The sequence below is a fragment of the Aethalodelphis obliquidens genome, unplaced genomic scaffold (assembly GCF_003676395.1).
Source record: "Aethalodelphis obliquidens isolate GAN/ISIS:26980383/991018 unplaced genomic scaffold, ASM367639v1 scaffold9, whole genome shotgun sequence".
In the NCBI taxonomy this organism is placed as follows: Eukaryota; Metazoa; Chordata; class Mammalia; order Artiodactyla; family Delphinidae; genus Aethalodelphis; species Aethalodelphis obliquidens.
Genome location: NW_020837953.1, coordinates 359,416 through 381,717, shown reverse-complemented (window position 1 = coordinate 381,717; position 22,302 = coordinate 359,416). Strand labels below are relative to the sequence as shown.

At 39.2% G+C, this 22,302-nt stretch overlaps 1 protein-coding gene across 14 annotated transcripts in view; it reads left to right on the top strand.

The window, feature by feature from the left end:
* The first annotated feature begins 2,156 nt into the window (after positions 1–2,156).
* Positions 2,157–22,302, top strand: part of PATJ (PATJ crumbs cell polarity complex component) — a 358,987-nt gene continuing 338,841 nt past the window's right edge. For 8 of the 14 annotated variants that reach the window (XM_027108333.1, XM_027108335.1, XM_027108331.1 and 5 more), the window contains exons 1-5: positions 2,160–2,266; positions 14,063–14,119; positions 14,218–14,384; positions 16,251–16,445; positions 17,760–17,899. In XM_027108333.1, the coding sequence (XP_026964134.1) occupies positions 14,098–14,119; positions 14,218–14,384; positions 16,251–16,445; positions 17,760–17,899 (524 nt within the window). In that variant the 5' untranslated portion in view covers positions 2,160–2,266; positions 14,063–14,097. Of the gene's footprint in view, positions 2,267–14,062; positions 14,120–14,217; positions 14,385–16,250; positions 16,446–17,759; positions 17,900–22,302 lie in introns of those variants that run through there. The other 6 variants (XM_027108328.1, XM_027108332.1, XM_027108342.1 and 3 more) reach the window with 4 other exon arrangements.

Below are 22,302 nucleotides of genomic sequence, written 5' to 3'. Positions count from 1 at the left end.
TGGGAGTTAGAAGGTTTAAATAACTTGTCAAAGTTGCATATTTTAAGAAATGGTGGAATTAGAATTCAAGCTCAGACCTTCTGACTTCAGAGATGTGTTCTTAAAAACTGTGTTCATCTTCATCATTCTGTGAATAAAATACTCTTGAGGGTTCTCAGAGGTTGAGAAAACAAAAAACCAAAAAAACTGTGCCAGAAAATGTTTACCACAGAGTATGTGCCTTAAAAAATGTACTGAATAAGTCAAACATTTTTTTAAATTCCAGGTAAGAGCCAGAGGAAAGCAGAAATTAAAATAACCATACTAAAATATGGAGAAAATGGGATTAAATGTGGTGGAGATGGATGTTTTCTGGGAATGATTGAGGCCCTGGGGGAAGGGTAGGGCTCATAGGACATTCCAAGCATGGAAAAGGGGATGAGTAACCAACGGAAAAGTCATGGTGTTGTCATTCCAAGGGCATAGAGTAGACCAGACCACTTGGCCAGCATCAGATCTTGGAGAGTGAAATGTAAGAGTAGGTTGAAGAGGCAGCAAGGAGAGAGTTTAGAGGGCCTTGGACACTAAGGAGTTTGAACTTTGTTTCACAGTCAATTAAAAGTCACATTGTTCTTGCTGTTATTATTTTTACCCAAGCCACTTAGCCTGTGGGATCTTAGTTCCCCAACCAGGGATCAAACTAGGCCACTGCAGTGAAAGCGCCACTGGACCACCAGGGAATTCCCCAAAGTCACATTATTTTTTGAGAAAGAGGGAATATGTTCATGACCATCATCAAATGTTAGAGTAAGAAGAGACCTTACTCTATGTTTGCAAGGTGATGCTTTCAGATAATTGGTCTCCACCTGTATGCTGCCCCTCCCCCCACCCCAATTTAGGAAGCATTTCCTTCTCCATTTTACCTTAAGCAAATCCCAAACACCTGTTAGACCTGTTTAAATCCTAAGAGATGCTTTCAGCAAGCGTAATAGATCTCTTTATTTTCTGAAAGTTCTGGCTTCATTATACATATTTGGTAATTTAAGTTGTTGTATAAGTTTATTTCCTTCAATAGTTTGTTCATTCTTAAGAGGTAGAGTCCATGCTGAAATTTTGTATCCTGTGTATCCTTTTACCAGGCCTAACAAGTGATAATTTCTTAAAAACAAGCAAACAAAAAAACAACTAACGATAACATTAAGAGGTGTCAAGTGCATGATCTTACAACAGATGTCCTTACATTGCCCCTGTCTTGTACATACCATCTTCCTTGAGGACTGGTAACCCTCATGTTTAACATTTTACAAAGTCAATCACAGTGCTTAACAAATACTATATTTAATGAACACAAACCTGAAGATTGATTCTGTTTACCGTTAATGTGTGGACTGTATTAGACAAAATAAAACGCCTATCATCAAAATCCTATTTAGTTACATTAGAGTCTAATAAAGCTGTTGTAGGTTCTACACAATCTTTCTCAAAGTCAAGTTATGATATCAAGAACAAAAATGTTAAAACATATAGGGAAGTCAACACTGGACTTATAGTCAGAAGATCCCATCTGGGTCCCAAATTTTGGGCAAATTACTTAACCCTTAGGTGTGCAGTTTCTTCATCATTTTTTTCACAGGGCAAATGAGGTAATGTATATAAGCTAGCGCCCGGCATATCGCAGGCAAATACTGCTAGATTGGTTTCTTTCCTTTCCTCAACTAAATGAGCAAAAAATAACCCCCAGTTATACTTAGAATTTAATGTGGGGTCAGCGGATGAAGACGACACAAGGAGGGATGACAGAACGGGAAAGGTAAGGGACAAAGAGAGACCAAGCAGATTTGACGAAATACTTTTATCAATATCCTCCTTCAGTTTCCATGATTCCAGGTCTCCTCTCAGCCCAGCCATCCTACACCTGTCCAGCCGGATCTCCCCACCACTTGGCTTTTCTTCTGCCTAATTGGCCCTCAGATCCCACCTTTTTCTGCCTCTTTAACCTTCCCTCGCCCAGTAGAACTTTACCTGCAGAAAGTGGAGAAGCCCAACGCCCCCGCGTCCCCGCCCCCCCCCCCCCCCCGAGTCGGCCTCCCGCGGCCCCAGGCTCCCCCGCCCGCCCCTCCCGTGCCACCTCGGCGCCCCGCCCCGGCGGAGAGGGTAGGAGGGAGGGGAGGGCCTGCCAGGTGAGGCGCGGTCCTCCTGGGCCTCTCACTTCCGCCCAGGTGAGGGAGGGCTGACGCCGAGTCCGCCCGCCCGCTCCGGGCTCCCACCGGCGCCGCCGCCGGACCAGGTAAAGCAGGGGGCCGGGAGTGCGGGCGTGCGCTGCGCGGCGGGGACCCCTCGCCCCGCGTCCAGAGCCTCCGCCGCTGCCCCGGCGCGCTCTCCGCCCGCCCTCCGGGAGGAGTGGGCACGGGAGACCCAGGACGCCGCCGGGCGCTCGGCCGGGCCCGCGGAGGGTGCGGGGCGCCGTTCGTCTGCTTCGGGCCCGGTGACCCCACCGTGGTCCCCGCCCCTCGGTGCAGGGCTTGCCGGAGGCCGCGGGCCACGGAGCCGCCCCTCTTCGGCAGGCCCTGGCGGCACTCAAATCTCGGCCCGGGTCTGTACCAGGAGTGGCCGGGATCAAACTTTGCACCCAAGTGGGTGCCTGTGCTTCGCCCCCAGAGCTGGGCGGAGTCTTTCCCCAACTGGTGACGGTGAAAGGAGTGACCAGGTGGTGGCCTGTTCGGGGTCCCGGAGGAGGGGGTACTCAGATCTCAGTTGAGGGGCCACTTGGCCCCAACCCCATCTGGGAGCTTGGTGGTCACGTAGACGAGTTCCCAGGCCGACGATCAGGCCTGGGCTCTGCTAGCCTCACTTTATAGATGCGGACGACCTGGCGGAGAGTGCTCTGGCTCCAGGCTTTGGGGAAATCGCTGGATTCCTGCTTTCTGTCAAGCTCAGGAAAGCATTTTCAAATCCTTTCCCCCCACCCCCCTCCAAAGCGCCTCAGCCCTCCTGGGACACCTAGAAGGCCGAATTAATCTCCCCCTGGAGTGTTCTCTTGGCAGTTTGACATTATCTCCAGATGGCTCTTATCACTTTGGATTCGAATTAGTTGTTTACTGGTTTGCGCGATTGAGAGGGTGGCCTTTAAAGGACCTTATTTCCCTAGGCTGCTTCTCAACTGCATTGAGAGTCTGGCCATGGGTAGGTGTGCAAAAAACAAGTGTTTCTTAAAAGAACGAAGAAGCCTTCTGGAGACCTAGAAGAAAAATCTGTTACGCCGAGTATGGTAATACTACTAGGCCGTCTAAGCTCCTATTGGTTGCCAGTTCATTTGCGCATAACTTTTTGAAAGTAAAGCTAGGGAGTAATGGAGGTAAAAACTCAAATTGGTTCATTTTGCAGCATGAGAAAAAGGTGAGGTCGGGGCTTTTAGCTAAAATGAGCTTGACGTTTCTAGGCCCCTAACAACCTTTATAAGTAGAGTTCAAAATTTAAAATCATTAGAAAGTTAATAAATAACGGAGCTGGAAGGTACTTTACAGATAGAATTTGTAAACTGAGTTAAGACATTTGCCCTTTGCTAATTGAGGTCCTATTAACGGTCACATAAGGTGAGCTTGGTATATCAATAATAGTTGTGTTTAAGGTTGAAGGTAAATTGTATTAATCCCTCATTTGTGTTTTAAAGATGCTTTAATAAGTTCAAGTCATGTATTCATATTTTTTATAACTATAAAACTAACATATTCATTGTAGAAAAATTGGAGAGAATTTCCAGAAAAGGAACTAAAAGCACACCCAGACCCACCTACCATTGAAAATAATCACTAATAAAATTATGGTATCTTGCCTTTCAGTTAGTATTCTTAAAAAGAAAAACCTGTATATTTTCCCATGATGAGTTCACTTTTAGAACCTTGTGATTGAGACAGAGGCTCAGCATTCAGTAATCCTTGTAATTGCATTTTTATTTAAAAGCACTTAATAATTATCCTTAAACTAAACAACCAAGCAGTCTGAATTTCCTTGCTTTGTTAAACTTTAACAAAAATACATTAGTTTGGGGAAACTAAAGTGGGATTTAATTTGTTTACTTAAGATTTTGCTCACCTTGGTAGTAGAGTAAAATTTTGAGAAACAGGACTATTCCACCTTAATTTTTGGGATCACTTGACCATTGCTCTGGTTTCTTTCCCGTACTCTGATGTTTTTTAGTAGACTTGGATGCCTTTTATCAAAGTATTCATTCTAGGTTCTGGTGCAAATGGAGAGAGAAGATGGAAAGCCTGCGTATTTTTTGCATTTGTACAACTGTGTAGCCTGTGGAGTTTGGAGACATGGGATTAGGTCCACCTACTGTGTAACTCTTGGCAAGTCACTTGACTCTGCTTCTGTTTTCCCATTTGTAAATGATCTACCTCACTGAGTTTGGGGAAGTCAAAACGAAATAATATTCAAGGATGAGTCTTGTAAACTGTAAGCCACTCTTCGCACACTTTTTGCTCGGTTCACTGAGATGTTTAATTCTGATAAAACTAAGGAGCTTTGCTGTTTTTATTGGGAAGAACTCAGATTTGGGAATGGTCTCATACTGATAGTTACTTTGATAAAAGGCATAGAGGCTGCATTAGCTGATAAACAGAAGTCTTTGCTAAAACACTGTACGGGGCTCTTTCTGAAAAGGCCTAGGTTAAAACTGCACTGTCAACATTGTTAGCTAGTTGCCCCTGTGACTAGGTATTTGAAATAGGGCTAGTTGGGATTGAGATGTGCTGTAAATACACATCAAATTTTGAAGATTTAGTTTAAAAACCTAAATACCTTGTTATTTTTTATATTACTTACATATTGTAATGATAGTTTATATAAGGATAATTAAAATATATTATTTAAATTAATTTTACTTGTTTCTTTTTACTTTTCATGTGGCTACTAGAAACATTTTAAATTACATATGTGGCTCACATTTTATTTCTATTGAATAGCACTGGATTAGGATTCAGTGTATATTTATCCTTAAGAGGGTTTGGTTTACTGAAGCCCTTACATTTCTATTTATAAACCAATTGTTTTTTTTTTAAACTCCCAGCTTTATGCCTCCCCACTCCCACCTCCCTTGTATTCATTGCACTGGTGAAATTTTTTGTTGTTCAGTCTTGAGAAGCAACCACTATTGATTACAAAGGGAAAATCTCTGCTAAAATAATTATTAGCTCTTTTGAAGCCCCCAAATATCTTAATTTTGATTGAAAAGAGTTATTAATGATAATAGTAGCTACCATTTATTGAATGTTCACTGTATGCCAGGCTGCTTTATATCTTATTTAGTCCTTTCAACTGTAAATATTTAATATTTTTTATTAACTATTTTATAAATGAGGTAACTAAAATATAGGGAGATTTAAACAATTGACCGCAACAACACAGAGCTGGTCCCAGGAGTAGAACCCAGCTCTCTATGATTTCACAGCTTGTAAGCTATAGATTCTGCCATATTTCGAGAATTGGTTATTGAACCAACTGGAAAAATGTTGGTTATCAAAGTAGATATTTAGTTCTAATCCTGTTTTTGTGTTAGTGACCAATAGGAAATGCTCATCAACAGGAGATTAGCTGTGTATGTCATCATGACTAAATCTTAAAAATGTAAAGTTGAGTTAAAAAAAATTGCTGAAGGATAAATATACAGTATAATTACCATTTATATAGTTTAAAAACCTGCGAAACAATATTGTAAACAAAGATAGTGTGTTTTAAGAATTTCAGATTTGAATTCTGTCTATATTGATTGCATGCATTTGTGAAGCTGCCTTGTGATTGAATGTAGTAAAATCTCTGTGAAATGAGCATTCTCTAATGTTGCTCTTACTCTTAAAAGAACAAAACCAAACTGGTCTTGTTCTTTGCTTTGATGCTGTGCCCACGGTGTCTGGTTGGTAGATAGCTTTGAAGCCCAGGTCTGCAGCCTTTCTGGGACTGTCCTGTTTTCATTTAGCTTTAACCTTTAATTGATGGGCGTGACTTTGATAATTGGGGCTGGGTAAGGCTTCTGCCTTGAGAGAGGCAGTCCCTCTCCGTATTATTTTCTGAAACTTGAAGCTCCAGGGCAGAGTGTGGTTGAAGAGGAAGATGAGTTAAGTAGATGTTGACAGTCAGGTTTACAAACATTCATTCCCTCTCTTGAAAATTTGTAATATCTGACTCTCATTTTTAAAGTAGTTACCTGCTAAAAATGTCTTTAACCATTTACCGTCCCTCCCCCCAAGGTGAAATTAATTTCACTCAGTTGCACTGTCTTCCTGTCATTACCATTTTCAAAGTGCTTTTGTTTTTTTGAAATTGTAAGAAGTTTAATGCATTTGTGAAATGGAGATTAGGCATTTGTTAAGAAGATAAATGAGATATTCTACAGAATGATCCTGCAATGCTCACAGTAGACACCAAAAGACTAGTTACTTGAATTAGTGACAGATACAATGGATTCTGGGAAAAGACCAAGAGAAGGAAGAATGGTGAACATTAGTGGGAAGGGTGTCCAAAGCAGAGTTTGGCCTATTTTGCAATTTGTTAGGATTGTTTTGAATATCACAAGCATGCCAAAAGTGGCATGACTCTATTTCTGGAGAGAAGCTAAGCGCACACAGTCTGCAATGTGGGGAGAATTGAACAGAATATCTGAGGTGGAAACTGATCATTAGTGAGGAGTATGAATGCCTCGTTCTTTCAGTGAGTGACTGGCTACACATCAGAGATCCCTAAGTGTGAAAATTGCCCAGATTTGTATATTTTGCTGATCATTGGAGAAAACTGCCACCAACAGGAAAACAAGAGCATATCATAAAACAGTTTAACTTTGTTCATACACAGTGGCCAAGTTACAGGCAGAAACTGATATGCATTGGTTAACTTTGAATAGTTCAATGAGAAAAATTAGTATTTAGCTAATTGGATTATTCTGGTGAAGTGACTCAATTTTCAGTTCTGATTCTGTGTGTCTTTCAGCTTTGATGTCCTAAATGTCCAACATTAAGTGGACTTAAAAGTTGCCTATGGCTTAGGCACATGGCCCCAAAATATCAGGATGGTTTTGGAACTTATATATATCTTTTTCCAAAATTCCAGGAGTACAGTGTTTTGGCAGCAGCCAAAAATATAGTATTTTTCACATCTAAGGGGTTTAGAAAAGGGCTTGCCATTTGATAGGGACACAAGGCCAGGACACCTCTCTTGACTATACATTAGGATGACAGCAGATGTGTTTATGTGGAGTTTGAGTGAAGAGCCACCGTTTACTCTCTGGCAAGGTGAGTCTGTGTTCCGTTTAATCAGTACCTCATAAATGCTGAGCTTTGAGGACAAAGCCATGGTAAGTAAACACAATCTGAGCTTTGCACTCCAAAGGAAGCAAAAGAAATTTAAAGTTGGTCGTGGACTTCGATTTTTGAATAACTTCTGAAATCATGACTTCATCTACAGTTAATAGCATTTAGATTGTTCAGAGTCCCTAGTTCCCTTGAGCTCTGGGGAATTGCCCTTGAGGAGTTACATGTAGTCTAATTGTGATCTGCGCAATTCACACCTGCAGTTACAGGCTGACTACCTGTACTTCCCCAAACAGATTGGCAGTAATCTTTTCTCTCAATTTTTTAAGATAGAAGTATAAGATGTCTTGTTAAACCAAATTTTCAAGGTATAAGGTATCTTGTTCAGTTCAAGAAAGAAACATAAGATGTCTTAGGGAGTTACATTTTTGTGTGCTACTGGGAGTCTGAAGAGTGTGTTTCTCAGGGTCCTTAATTGGCCTACATTCTTGAACTGAGGAGGTTAATAAATCTTTTCAATAAGTTTCCTCCACCTAGAAATTTGAATCAAATTAAATTTCTAACTCTGCATCAGCTTTTCTCAAATATTGCCTTAATTGGTGATGGCTAAGGGCATGGGTATTTTTTAAAAGCCACAATATTATAATAATTTCCTTCAATCAAATACCGCAGTGAACCAGACATGAAAAATTCATGGCACAAACTCTCTTGATCAATGATGGAGTGGAAGCTGTTAAATGTAAAAAACTACTGGTTCTCTGGAGGCTGTGCAACTATGAGGACAGTGGCACACTGGCATTTTAATGTCTAGGCTCTGACTGATTGTAGGTAGCCTATCTATGACAAGGTAGACTGAGCTTTACCATGTTTAAACAAACTGGAAATTCCTTGCTGTAAGCCCTGTTAGTTTCTTAGCCAGGCCAAACAGGTCAAAATTGTTTGGTTGAAGATTTCCTATGACCATAAAATGAGTGAAACATAGGTTCCTTTTAGTGTACGTGTTACTTCCTGGATGTTCAGCTATAGAGTTAATTGCATTTCTTCTTCTGTCCTCATATACTCTGAAGGCCTTAGATATTACCCAATGCCCTGAAATTGTAGTACTTTTCCAGGCCTGCTTTGTGGACATAGTTTAGCTTTTATTAAATATGAGTCATAGGGTTGGATGGCCAACCAGTTTCTAACCTTAACCCTTACTGAGAGACATCTACTACTATGGTTTCCAAAATGTGCAGGACAATCTACTGGGAGAGTAGGAGAATGACAATAAAATCTTGCTTTTTAGTTTTTACCTTACTCTCATGATGTTTCTATTTTATATATGTTTTAAAACACATATGACATATAAATATATTAATATGTTTATAGTTATAAAAAATAAGGTGAGTGGTCAACATACATTTTTACTGATAGGAATGTATGTTTAAAAATGTTTGAAGACCACTAATCTATCCTGTTACCAGAATCACCTTTTTATTTTTTTTAAACAATTTGCATTTTCTTTTTTTAATAAGCAGAAATTCATTTTAAATTATTATTTATTTATTTATTTTTTTGTCTGTGTTGGGTCTTCGTTTCTGTACGAGGGCTTTCTCCAGTTGCGGCAAGCAGGGGCCACTCTTCCTCGCTGTGCGCGGGCCTCTCAGGGTCGTGGCCTCTCGTTGCGGAGCACAGGCTCCAGATGTGCAGGCTCAGTAGTTGTGGCTCACGGGCCTAGCTGCTCCGCGGCGTGTGGGATTTTCCCAGACCAGGGCTCGAACCCGTGTCCCCTGCTCCCAGACCAGGGCTCGAACCCGTGTCCCCTGCATCGGCAGGCAGATTCTCAACCACTGTGCCACCAGGGAAGCCCCACCTTTTTAAATAGAAATCTTGGCTCAATACTTCCCTACTTAAAAGCCTTTGATTACTTCCTGCTGCTTACAGGATAAAGACCAGTCTACTTAGCATTGTTGATAAGAACCCTCTCAAAATAGTCTATCTAAACCAGTGTTTCTCAAACTGTCGGTGGTAAAAGATTATGGTTCCCTTCCCTCAGTCTTTCAAGGACTGACATTTTTATAAAATTATTAGAAAAATGAATTGCTGGACAAATGAAATTACAAAAATAAGTACAATGTAAGTTGTGTTTTGTATTCCTAAATTTAATAGATCTACATGACTCTGCCGCATTCCATGATTTCTAAATGCTTATTCCCAGTTTTGGTACTTATCTTTTTGTGGGTCAAGCATCAATCCAGTCCACACTTGTAGTAACACTGGTCTGAATTACTTTTTTGCCCTTTCTGTTGCTTTTAGAGACCTTATAACAGTTTATTTAGAGCTAGTTACTAGTTTCACTGACAGTCATGCACTTTTACACCTTTATGCAGCAGTTCTCAAATTGTGGTCTCTAGACTAGCTGCACCAGGATCACAGGGGAACTTTGTTAGAGATGAGGTTCTCAGGGTTCACCTTAGAAGTACAGAATCAGAAACATTGGGAGTGGGCCCTGCAATTTGTGTTTTAGCGAGTCCTCAAGGTGATTCTGATGCACACTAAAATTTGAGAAGCACTAACTTAGGGCAGCCCTATATGTCATTCAAACTAGAACACTTTTGAGAGTGAAGTGGAGCACTGTTAATAAGGATGCTGGGTAATCTGAGACTATTTTAGGCAAATGAGGACAAATGGTCACTCTGCTTTTACACTCCATTCTTTTTCTATGAGAGATGTCTCTACTGTGTTCTCATTCCAGCATTCCCAAACTTCCCCAGGCAGGGGAGTCACTCTGCTTTTATGATTTCTCTGAGCACATGGTACACACCTTTGCCATTGTATGTATGTGCCTTACAATATAATTATCCTATTGTGTTGTCATTATCTTGCTGTATATCTGTCTTGCTCTCTCATTAGGCCATCTTAGCCATTATCTTTTTGTCCCTTTTACCTTTCAAGTTATAAACATAATACATGCCTTTTAAATAAAATTCAAACACTAGTATCTACAAAGTAAAAGTCTAATTTTTTATTTCCCCATCCCCACTTCTACTTCCTGTAAGTTAGCAGTATTATTAAATTGACTATCTTTCTAAATCTAGAAACGTATGGACACACAAATATGTATTTTTTTCCTTGCAAAAAGGGGCAAATAATGCATATATCCTGTGAAACTTGCTGTCTTCCCTGTTTGGTTGTATATATTAGATAATGTCCCTGTATTACCACAAAGGTTTGGATTGCCAAAGCATCCTCCTGTAAATGAGAGGTCTTACCCAACACCAACCTTAGTCATTACTTGAATGTTACAGGCAGGAGGCTAACACGGGAGCTAGGCACCAACATTCCTTGCCGGAGGGGCCCCCAGCCAGTAGACACAGCTTCCAAAGAATGTCACTTTCTCATATAGGACATATTATCAGCATGCTTAAAATACCTACTTATATATAGACTGACGTTAAGTCACTTATAAACATATTCGTAACAGACTTTTACTGTGATTTTTAGTGTGTTTACAGGAGCAAAATTCAACCTTGGGACACATTTTTGTTTGTTTGTTTCGGGTTATCAGACAAGTTGTGAACAATATATACAGAAACATTTTCTTAAAGGAAGCCTCTTCTGTTTGGGGAATCCCAAGGTTTGTACTCCATTAGTTACCCAAATAGAAAATGTCTTTGTGATTACCTCCCATGTTCCAGCCAGCCAAGCTCTATAAATCCATATGTTCTCAGATTATTTACAAAAGCAATTAAGATAGATCAGGTATTTCCTGACATTTTAAAATGAGGACTCTGTTATCTATTAAAAACCTTTAGCTTGTTTGCATGGAGGTCTGGTATCAAGCTGGGAATCCCCAGCTGAAGGATTGAGCCACAGGCTTGCTGTTAACCGTTTCCTACCCGTTCCTGTTTCAGTACTTTCCGACCAACTTTATTATTTTAATGGCTGATTACGTTTGATAGTTGAATTTTTCCAGGAGTTTTGTTATTAAAAACAATGCAGTAAATATGCTTGTACACACATCTGTGTGCCTTTTTGCAAATACTTCTTTAGGAGAGACACTCAGAAGAGAGATTCTGGGCAGAAGAGAATATAAATTTAATATATTGATAGATATTGCTCAGTTGCTCTCCTAAAAGAATGTGCAAATTTATATTCCCACCTGTTTTTCTGTGACATCTGGAGTACAGTCTATGATTAGAAAAAAATGCCAATCTAACAATAAAAAATAGCACCTCATAGTTTTAGCTTACCTTCTTTGATTTAGAGAGGCTGATGTATTAATGATCACAAAACTGCTCTTGTCAGTCCTTTTAGTCTAGTGCTGCTACAGAAAAGGACAGTGACATTGTGACTGCCCTTCCATTATTCACAGTTACCTGTCAATGGGTAGTTTTAAGGGTTTCACAGTTGAGATGCTGAGCACATCAGAAGTGTTTCTGTGATGCTCTATTCAGCAGTTCTTTTGGTAGTTCTCATGGAATCCCGTGAATATTTTGATGGAATACATGAACCTTTTATCAACGCCAAAGGCATTCCTTACTGGTTTTTAATATGCTTTCTTACTTAATGACCTTGAATTAGAAGGTAAAGATTGTGTTTAGCAACTGTATCCAGAGATGATGTAAGTACATTTTGACTGTACAGTGCTCATATTTCTTAGATGGTTTATTATAACAGTGTACCACTAGTGAAAATGACCACTGTGAAAGTGCCATTTTTGACACAGCAAAGGGTTTGCTAGCTTTTTGAGTTTTTTTTCCAATGAATTTATTTATTTATATATTTTTGGCTGTGTTCTGTCTTTGTTGCTGCACGCAAGCTTTAGCTGCGGTGAGCGGGGGCTACTCTTCATGGTGGTGTGCAGGCTTCTCATTGCAGTGGCTTCTCTTGTTGTGGAGCACGGGCTACAGGCACGTTAGCTCAAGTGCAGGCTCAGCAGTTGTGGTGCACGGGCTTAGTTGCTCCGTGGCATGTGGGATCTTCCCGGACCAGGGCTTGAACCTGTGTCCCCTGCATTGGCAGATGGATTCTTAACCACTGCGTCACCAGGGAAGTCGCAGCTTTTTGAGTCTTGATTACATTTTAGGCTAGTTTTCAGCAAATCACTGGAATTAAAAAAAAATTATCCATGGAAAATGCCATATTGGGTGATTACCTTTTGGAGGCTCTCTCAGATGACTAGTTTGAGGGGTTTTTTCCCCTAATCTCTCTAATATCTTCTTGATCCCTTATTTGTATATTCCTTTCCAGTCTAGAATCTTTTTTTAAAAAAATTAACTTTATTAAAGTATAACTTACATACGATAAAACAATTAAAAATATACAGTTCAATGAAGTACAAATGTGTACATCTGTGTAAACGATACTCCTTTCAAAACATAGTTCCCATCACCCCAAAAATCTCCCTCAAATGTCTTCCTAGTCAACTCCTTTCCACCCTGCCCAGGTAAACTAATCTATAACTGTATATTCAACTTCATATGAATGGAATCATACAACTTACATCCATTTTGTCTTTTCTTTCCCTCAACATAGTTTTTGAGATTCACCCATGTTCTGTGTGTCAGTAATGTTTTCCCTTTTTATTTCTGGGTATTTTATTATATTTACATACCATAACTGATTTATCCATTCATCTATTATTAGACATTTGGGTTTTTCTAGTTTTGGGCTTTTATAAATAAAAATTCTGTGAACATTCTTTTTTTTTTTTTTTTTTGCGGTACACGGGCCTCTCAGTGTTGTGGTCTCTCCCGTTGTGGAGCACAGGCTCCGGAGGCGCAGGCTCAGCGGCCATGGCTCACGGGCCCAGCCGCTCCGCGGCATAGTGCAATCTTCCCGGACCGGGGCACGAACCCGCGTCCCCTGAGTCGTCAGACGGACTCTCAACCACTGTGCCACCAGGGAAGCCCACTTTTTTGTTTTTTTTGTTCCTTTTGTTTTTTTGGCCAAACCCTGTGGCTTACTGGATCTTAGTTCCCTGACCAGAGATTGAACTCAGGCTCTCGGCAGTGAAAGCTCCAAGTCCTAACCACTGGACCTCCAGTGAATTCTCTGAGCATTCTTTTATAAGTCTTTTGCAGGCATATATTTTCATTTCTCTTGGGTAAGTATGTAGGAGTGGAAGTGCTGGGTCATATAGTAAGTGTAGTTTTAACTTTCAAAAAACTGCCAAACAATTATTCAAAGTGTTTGTGCCATTTTACATTCCTACTAGCAGCGTATCAGAATTCCAGTTGCTTCACATCTTGGTCAACGCCTAGTATTAGATGTTGTTTTGGTTTTTAGCCATCTTAGTGGCTGTGTAGTGGCTTTTAATCTGAATTTCCTGAATGAAGTTTTTTTTTTTTTTTGGGTGGCTGCGTTGGGTCCTCGTTGCTGTGCCCGGGCTTTCTCTGGTTGCAGTGAGCGGAGGCAACTCTTTGTTGTGGTGCAGGGGCTTCTCATTGCAGTGGCTTCTCGTTGCAGAGCACGGGCTCTAGGCGCACGGGCTTCAGTAGTTGCAGCACGTGGGTTTCAGTAGTTGTAGCTCACAGGCTCTAGAGCGTAGGCTTGGTAGTTGTGGCGCACAGGCTTAGTTGCTCTGCAGCATGTGGGATCTTCTCGGATCAGAGCTCAAACCCATGTCCCCTGTATTGGCAGGCGGATTCTTAACCACTATGGCACCAGGGAAGCCCTGAGTGAAGTCTTTTGATGGAGAATGTTCTTGAGGTTTTCTTTAATTTTTCTATAGGGCTATAGACTTGTATACACTAATGGGAAATCTTTTCTTTTTTAATTTAAAATTTTTTCTTTAGGTTTCTTTAAAAGTGATTGAAGACAGTAATTCATAATGCCTGAAAATCCTGCTACAGGTAAACTAGTTATATACTTCTATCACTAAATTAATTATTCAAAAATGGAATAAAAGATGGGATTTAACTTGTACTCTTATTATCCTTCTTCAAAAAAGATAAATTGCAGGTCCTGCAAGTTCTTGATCGCTTGAAAATAAAATTGCAGGAGAAGGGTGACACTTCACAGAATGAGAAGCTCTCTATGTTTTATGAGACACTAAAGAGCCCTCTTTTCAACCAGATACTCACTCTTCAACAGTCCATCAAGCAACTGAAGGGGCAAGTAAGTTACCCATCAGGGTTTTCCATGTTGATATATTCAAACCAGCAAAGAAATATAGAAGGAGATAGGTGCAAACTGTCTACTCTTTTTTTTCTTTTTATCTGCGCTACGGGGGCCTGTCACTGTTGTGGCCTCTCCTGCTGTGGAGCACAGGCTCCGGACGCGCAGGCTCAGCGGCCATGGCTCATGGGCCATGCCGCTCTGCGGCATGTGCGATCTTCCCGGACCAGGGCACGAACCTGCGTCCCCTGAGTCGGCAGACGGACTCTCAACCACTGCGCCACCAGGGAAGCCCTGTCTACTCATAATTCAGCAAAGAGACTGTATTGGGACTTGTGACCTGTGGGTAGCATTGGCATGGATAGTTTAAAAATTTTGGTAATAAGTTTTGTGTTTGGCTTTGGAATATGGTTTTTGTACTTATTTATATAAAGGTCAGATGCTTTGAGAATTCTCAACATTTTCTTCAAAATTACAGGACTCATAGCACCTCTGCTTAGAGTGACCTAAATTAAGAGTTTTAACTGTCCTCTTGGTTGTTCTCTTTTGGGGTCAGGGCTGGCAAATTGATTTTAAATCATCTGTTCTAGAAGCTGAACTTGAATAGTAGCTATCTTATAGATTAAATTTGGGCAGAATTTTAAATGTAGTTGAAGATAATGTAGCAGAGTTGTTATGTGAAAATTAAAATTTGGAAAAAATGCTTTTTGCTGATAAACCAAAATGCCTATCCATAAATATTTAGCAAGTGATTTTTGTATAACTAACTAAGGATTAAATTCTGCACATATGTCTTACTGTGAATTTCTGTCTTTAGATCAAAATTTATACCAGAATTTTAGCACTCCCCATATTGAAGGTTAGATTTCTGTATTCTCTGATCATGGAATGAGTACATCACAGCAATGAATGCTGTTGGTAGGAATAGAAATTGGGAAAGATCACTACAAATCAATCACTGTTACTGGACTAAGAGTGGACTTAACCAACCTCTTCATCATAATAACAATCATTTATATAGTTTGCAGTTGTTATATAAATAATCATATCGTATTCATTCAATTATAAAATCTCCATGATTTTTTTCCTGTCATTGTTTTCGTAGAGTTTCTACGGGTGTTGATTTTTTCTATGAAGTCCTGTTGACATTTGTTCTTGATGTTACCTTTGTTCCATTGTGTTGGCACTTGTTTCAGCCAATGATATTTTAAAAATTAACTTCTGTTTTCCTTTTTCCATAATTACTGGATTCTCCTCCCATTTTTTTTTTTTTTTAATTAGTGTTTAAGTGGCTCTGAAATTCATCTACTAATCTTGGGCAAGTTACTTAATCCCTGTGTGCCTCAGTTCTCATGTTCACAAAATGAAATAAGAATATCTCCTAGGGCTATTGTAAGGATTAAATGAGATTTTACGTAAGAGAGTTTTGGTATAGTACTTTGCTTATAGCAAGCACTTAATAAATACTGAGTTATTTTTGTTATATACCACCTGCAGATCTTTTGTGCCTCTCCACATGGAAATGTATAGATGAATGTAAAAGGGCTCAGTGTCTTACATGCATGTTTATATGACTGAATGTGTCTGTGTATCTGAAGCGTAATAAGCTGTTGAACGTGCTATTAACTTGAGGTAATCGTAGAAGGCAGGAAATGAGAACAAATTAAACATTTTGTGTAATACTAAATAAAAAATTTATAGCCTTATAAACACAGATTCATGTATCTGTATCTTATTTCTTTCGTGTGTATGTATTTAGCATGCCATTATTCATGTGATGAACAAAAATAATATTTAATAAATAGAAATATTTTTTGTCTATAGGTTTCTGTTGATAATTTTCTCTCTCTTTTTTTTCTCCAACAGCTCAGCCATCTACCCTCAGATTGTTCAGCCAACTTTGATTTTTCTAGGAAAGGTTTATTGGTGTTCACGGATGGTGCCATTACTAATGGGAATTCCCATAGGTCCTCTAATAACTTGACTGTATCTGGGTTGTTTCCTTGGACCCCAATGTTGGGAAATGAAGATTTTAACTCAATCATGCAACAGATGGCTCAGGTAAAGTTATATCTTGTCATGGAATATTTAGTTTTATTTCTCCTATTATAGGTTAAAAAAGAAACCTACACTCACTCTTTTTGCCTTTAAAATGTGTTAGTCTGTGTTTTGTTTGCTTGTGGTTTTATATTGTTAGGAGGAATTGATACTATTTTCTAATATGTGTGTTGGAAATTTGTTTAAAATTACATAAGGAAAATATCCATGTGTGTGGTGAGGAGAGTTTTCAAGACACGGACTCCAGTTTGACACATCTGTACACTTGTAAGGAAAAAGATTCTTACGGTTTTGCTCATAGGAGGAAAATTAATATGTCTACCAGAAGAGGTGTAACTCCTTTGAAACTATTTTAAATTTTATGTAAAAAAGAATTAATGGGAGTTAGAACTAACATAATTTGGAAAATCTGGGGAAACATTTGAAAGAGTAATCCATTTTATTCTTAATACCTATTAAAAATTAAATAATAGACAGTTGAATTTTTGGATGTTAGTTTTCTATTTGTTCACCATACCTTCTAACAAGTATCCAAAAAAATGAAACTTGAGTTTGAAAGTTAAAAAGAATCTGTTTAAGGTGTAATAGTTAAATAATGTTCTATACCTAATTCCTTTTTTGATCTTACTGCTCTATACCCTTAATTTGACTAATAATTATTTTTATGTGATGCTTTTATTAGTTGATAACATTTATGATGTTTTCATGTCATAAGTGCAATTATTAGCCAAAGTAATAAAATACTTGTTTGTCACAGGTAAACCCATTTGAATGGTGGCCTTTCCATAATCTTTTGAATTAACCTAATAAAATGGAATATTAATTTATTATGATAGAATTAAAGACAGAACCCTAAAAAATGCATCTTCTTCTGACTTAGGGATCAACACTAGTATATTTTTGATAAATCTAATATATTTTCCTCATTTAAAAATTTTGCTTCAAGAGAATTTGAGAAGTTCCATGTACAAAGTAATTTAGAATTTACTGTGGGAAAAGACATTTTTCTCAGGAATTTTCATCCAGCTAGGAATTCATCTCACACTGTGAATGAAGTGTGAAAATACCTCTCCAATTCCCTGAGGTTGCAGAAAACTGCCCATGCCCTCTTATGTTCTCCTGAAAATAATCAAGTGAGAGGATTTCCATAAATAATTTATTACTAAAATGCTGAGTTTATTTGGTTTTCTAGAAATGACTTAGGAGAAGTTATTTTGGGGCTATTCACAAAATAGAAACTTCAGTTCTTCAGAAAAAGTGTGTTGGTTAAATGTAAACTTCTCTGACTTTTATTTTTTTTAAATCCCCCTTCATTAGGGCCGGCAAGTTGAATATATAGATATAGAACGGCCTTCAACTGGAGGCCTTGGATTCAGTGTGGTGGCCTTCAGAGGTCAAAATCTGGGAGAAGTCGACATTTTCGTGAAGGAAGTGCAGCCAGGGAGTATAGCTAGCAGGTGAGGAAGGATGTTCATTTTGTGTTTTGCTAATTTTTTTCTGACAATTCTGAAAACGTTCTTATAAAGAGAATAAGAAACAAGTCATACAAAACAGTTAGCAATAGCAGCTAACATTTTCTCTTCCTATGCAGTTTTTAGGCCTTTTGTAGGTATTCTCACATATACTTGTGGCAGCAGTCTAGCTAGTAGTATCATTAGTCCATTTTATGGATGAGAATGCTGAGTTTCAGAGTTTCAGTGGTTTACCTATAGTCACAGAGCTATTAATGCTGGAACCATGATGGGATTCCAAGACTGTCCAATGGCAAAGCTAGTGTTCTTTCTACTCCATCACACACTCTCACAATTGAACATGATATTTTAGCTATGGTCTGATCAATAAGATACGCATATTGAAATTCACGTTCTGCATACTATATTATTTATTTATTTATTAAAAAATTAAAAAAAATTTATTATTTATTTATTTTTGGCTGTGTTGGGTCTTCATTGCTGTGCACGGGCTTTCTCTAGTTGCAGCGAGCGGGGGCTACTCTTCATTGCAGTGCGCGGGCTTCTCGTTGTGGTGGCTTCTCTTGTTGCGGAGCATAGGCTCTAGGCCCGCGGGTTTCAGTAGTTGTGGTGCATGGGCTCAGCAGTTGTGGCTTGCGGGCTCTAGAGCGCAGGCTCAGTAGTTGTGGCGCACGGGCTTAGTTGTTCCGCAGCATGTGGAATCTTCCCGGACTAGGGCTTGAAGCCATGTCCCCGGCACTGGCAGGTGGATTATTAATCACCGTGCCACTAGGGAAGTCCTATATTGTTTATTAAACTTGATATTACAACAGTTTTTTTGGTGGTCATAACACACTGTTGATTATTTCACTTATTGTCAATGAAAATCCCTCTCAAGTCTATGTGACAACCCCCCACTCCCCCCCCAACCTCCACCCCCAGCCCATTGCACTTGTGTCTGGGCTATATTTTTTTAAGGGTTGTGTGCAAGACTTGTATTTTGTTTCTATTTGATTTCAGATCTTTAGTTTATTACTCATTTAAAAAGCACAGTATTCATTATATTACTGTTACCTGTTAGAAAACTAGCAGCAGTAGCATAACTATTACAAAAAATTTCTCAGTTAATAATATATTTTTGAATTCACATTATCCATTCATGGGGATCAGAGTTATAGTCTCCCCAACTGAAAGTTCAGAAATAATGGATTTCCATGACTTTGTATTACTCTACCATCTAATGTAGCATTTCCTCAAGTTTGTTCTGAGGAGCCATAGCAATGGTCAACTATATCTGAGAAACTCCTGTTCTTGGAGATTGGTTATACATACTTAGGGTAATCATATAATTTATTGTCCAAGTTGGGACAGTTTTGGGGTGAGAGGGTGTGCCATTAATAATGACACTCAGACAGCAGGTATAAACTAGGACTATTCTGGCAAACCTAGACAATCCAGGGTAAACCTGGACTTAGAGACACTTAATATTAGCTTCTTTAAGACTATGAAGTCCCTTGACAAAAAGCCTATTTAACTCTGATTGGCCCAAATTTTCTTTTTAATTTTTTTACCTTAAAAATCATTATTGGGATATAATTCACATGACATAAATGTCACCATTTTAAGGTGTACAATTCAGTAGTTTTTAGTGTATTTTCAATGTTTCAACCTTTTTGTGGTCCATTCTTATGTCTCAGTTACTCTGTACTAATTGTTCTGTAAGTACAAATTGAGATGAGCACTTCCAAAAAGAGGAGTTCCATATTTGAGTATGTAAATATCCTTGACCAAGGCTAAGGACTCAGGTGGCTTCCCATAGGCAGTGGTGCTTGAAGGGAAATTTGAGAGGTGATAGTGGAGTCCGCAGAGGGCAGAAGGTGTCAGGGAGAGGAATAGACGCTTTACTGGTAGGCCTGGTAAACTCCATCTTTGGAGTATGTCTGGTATTTACCTGGTGTGGGAGCTTAGTGCAAGGCAGTACAAGAAGGGGCTGGAGAGAGGAAGGGGCCAGCCATGCAGGACCTTCCAGATCATCTTAAATGGTCTTCCTTTCTTCTGAGGACTTTCCACATAGAACTGTGTTATTTTATGAGCTTGCCTAACCCCTGTTGGCTCTCAAAGTCATGGAAATCCATCATTTCTGAATGTTGCAATGGAGAGACAAGAGCTGTTTTCCCCTTGAATGGAAAGTGTGAATTCAATTATATATATAGTATGAGAGAGTTAAATTAGAAGTAATAGTAGCAGTAAAATGAATACTATTCAACTTTAGAATGCATCAAACTCATATTTTCCAGGAGACTTCTCCTCTGCAGCTTGTTTATTTTGGGTTGAGTTTATATTTCCTAGGCAGATATTAACTGGAAAGAAATTAGATGTTCTGGAAGTCTACTGGGTAGAGGGAAAGGTAGATTAAAATAGATTGATTCCCAGAAAATAGAAAATTTTAGGGTGAGTAAATTAAGGTGAGTAAATTAAGGTCTGACTTATGCAAAATGAGTTATATCAAGGTTAAAAAGTTTTAAGAGTAACTTATTCATTTGGGATTAATTAAGAAATTTCCCTTAATGAACAAGCTGTGAATAGGAATTTAGGTGATGAAGTTAGAGAAAGGACAATGTAGGAGATGGGAAAATGGAAGGTATTCCTGGATATTGTCCTGTAGTGGTCACATTTAAAAATAAATGTTTCTGGGCTTCCCTGGTGGCGCAGTGGTTGAGAGTCTGCCTGCCGATGCAGGGGACACGGGTTCGTGCCCCGGTCCGGGAAGATCCCACATGCTGTGGAGTGGCTGGGCCTGTGAACCATGGCCACTGAGCCTGTGCGTCCGGAGCCTGTGCTCCGCAATGGGAGAGGCCACAACAGTGAGAGGCCCGCGTAACGCAAAAACAAAAAAGCAAAACAAAACAAAAAAAATGTTTCCTGGCACAGTTTTTGAAGGCGCTAGCCTCCTGTGTTCCCTCTTTGCCTGGCAAAGAATACAGCTACTCTTTCTCTTTCTTCCTTTAAAAAAATAATGTTTCTTAAAAAAAGAAAAAAAAAGCAGTTTCTTTAGGACTAGGGAAAAGTTCACAAGCAACATTTGCAATTTTAAAAATATATATTTCAAAATGATGAAAATCATTATGAAAATAATACATGCCTATAATATAAAATATAGAAATATAATTACCCTGCCCCCCCCACCCAAAAAAAAAGCTCTTGGACTTTGACCACCCTGAGACAACTATAGGAAATACATTAGAAAGTTTTTTTGTTTGTTTATTTGGTTGCATCAGGTCTTAGTCGCGGCAGGTGGGTTCCTTAGTTGTGGCATGTGAACTCTTAGTTGCGGCATGCATGTGGGATCTAGTTCCCATGCCAGGGATCGAACCTGGGTCCCCTGCATTGGGTGCGTGGTGTCTTAACCACTGTGCCACCAGGGAAGTCCCTAGAAAGTTTTCTTTTCTTTTCTTCTTTTTTTTTTTTGGGCGTGCCGTGCAGCTTGTGGGATCTTAATTCCCCAACCAGGAACTGAACCTGGGCCACAGCAGTGAAAGCGCGGAGTCCTAAGCACTAGACAGCCAGGGAATTCCCTAGAATGTTTTCTTCTTATAAAGACAACATCTGAGAATATATGCAATTTTATATCATTCTTATTTTCTTATATAACATAAGCCTTTCCTAATAGTCATAAAAAGATATATAAGCAACATTTTTAATGCAACATGATCTATTGTGAGAGCCACCCACAATTTTGGCATAAAAAATTGAAATATCCAACTTGTTAGTTCCAAAGGAGAATCTAAAATGTCTGAATCCCTGTCCTCAGAAAACTTAAAATCTAACAGTGAAGGATATAGTTAGCTCTGTGGACAGCATACTTAGTATAAATGGATGTTCAGTTAGTGATAAACAAGTGGCTCAGCACCATGATAATGAGGTAAGTGATGAAGGGAGAGAGAGACAGACGAGACACTCAGTTGCAACGTGGAGGGTGGATTGAATTTGGCTGAGCAGAGTGGAAGGGCATTAGAGATGGAGAAAACCATGTACACAAAAGCAGGAAATACCAGACATGTTTGAGAGGGAAAGAGTAAATCAGTATAGTTGGAAAAGAGGTTTATATAGGGAGGAAGCCAAGTTGGAAGAGTACTTTGGGGCCAAATGTAGAGACCTTTGAATACCAACCAAGTTTACATTGTGTCCTAGAGGTCAGAAGTTAACCAAATTCTGGTCCATGATAAAGTTTTGCTGAATCTGCTGTGACCTGAGAAAAAATAAGGGCAATATAATGGAATTTTCATAATTCTAAATTTATGAGTTAGACTGTTCTGAGATGAATCCCTTCTCAGGGAGATTTTTTTATATTGAAGGTTAAAGATATTCTTTTATAAAATAGTCATGACAAGAGTTTGTTTACTTTCCTT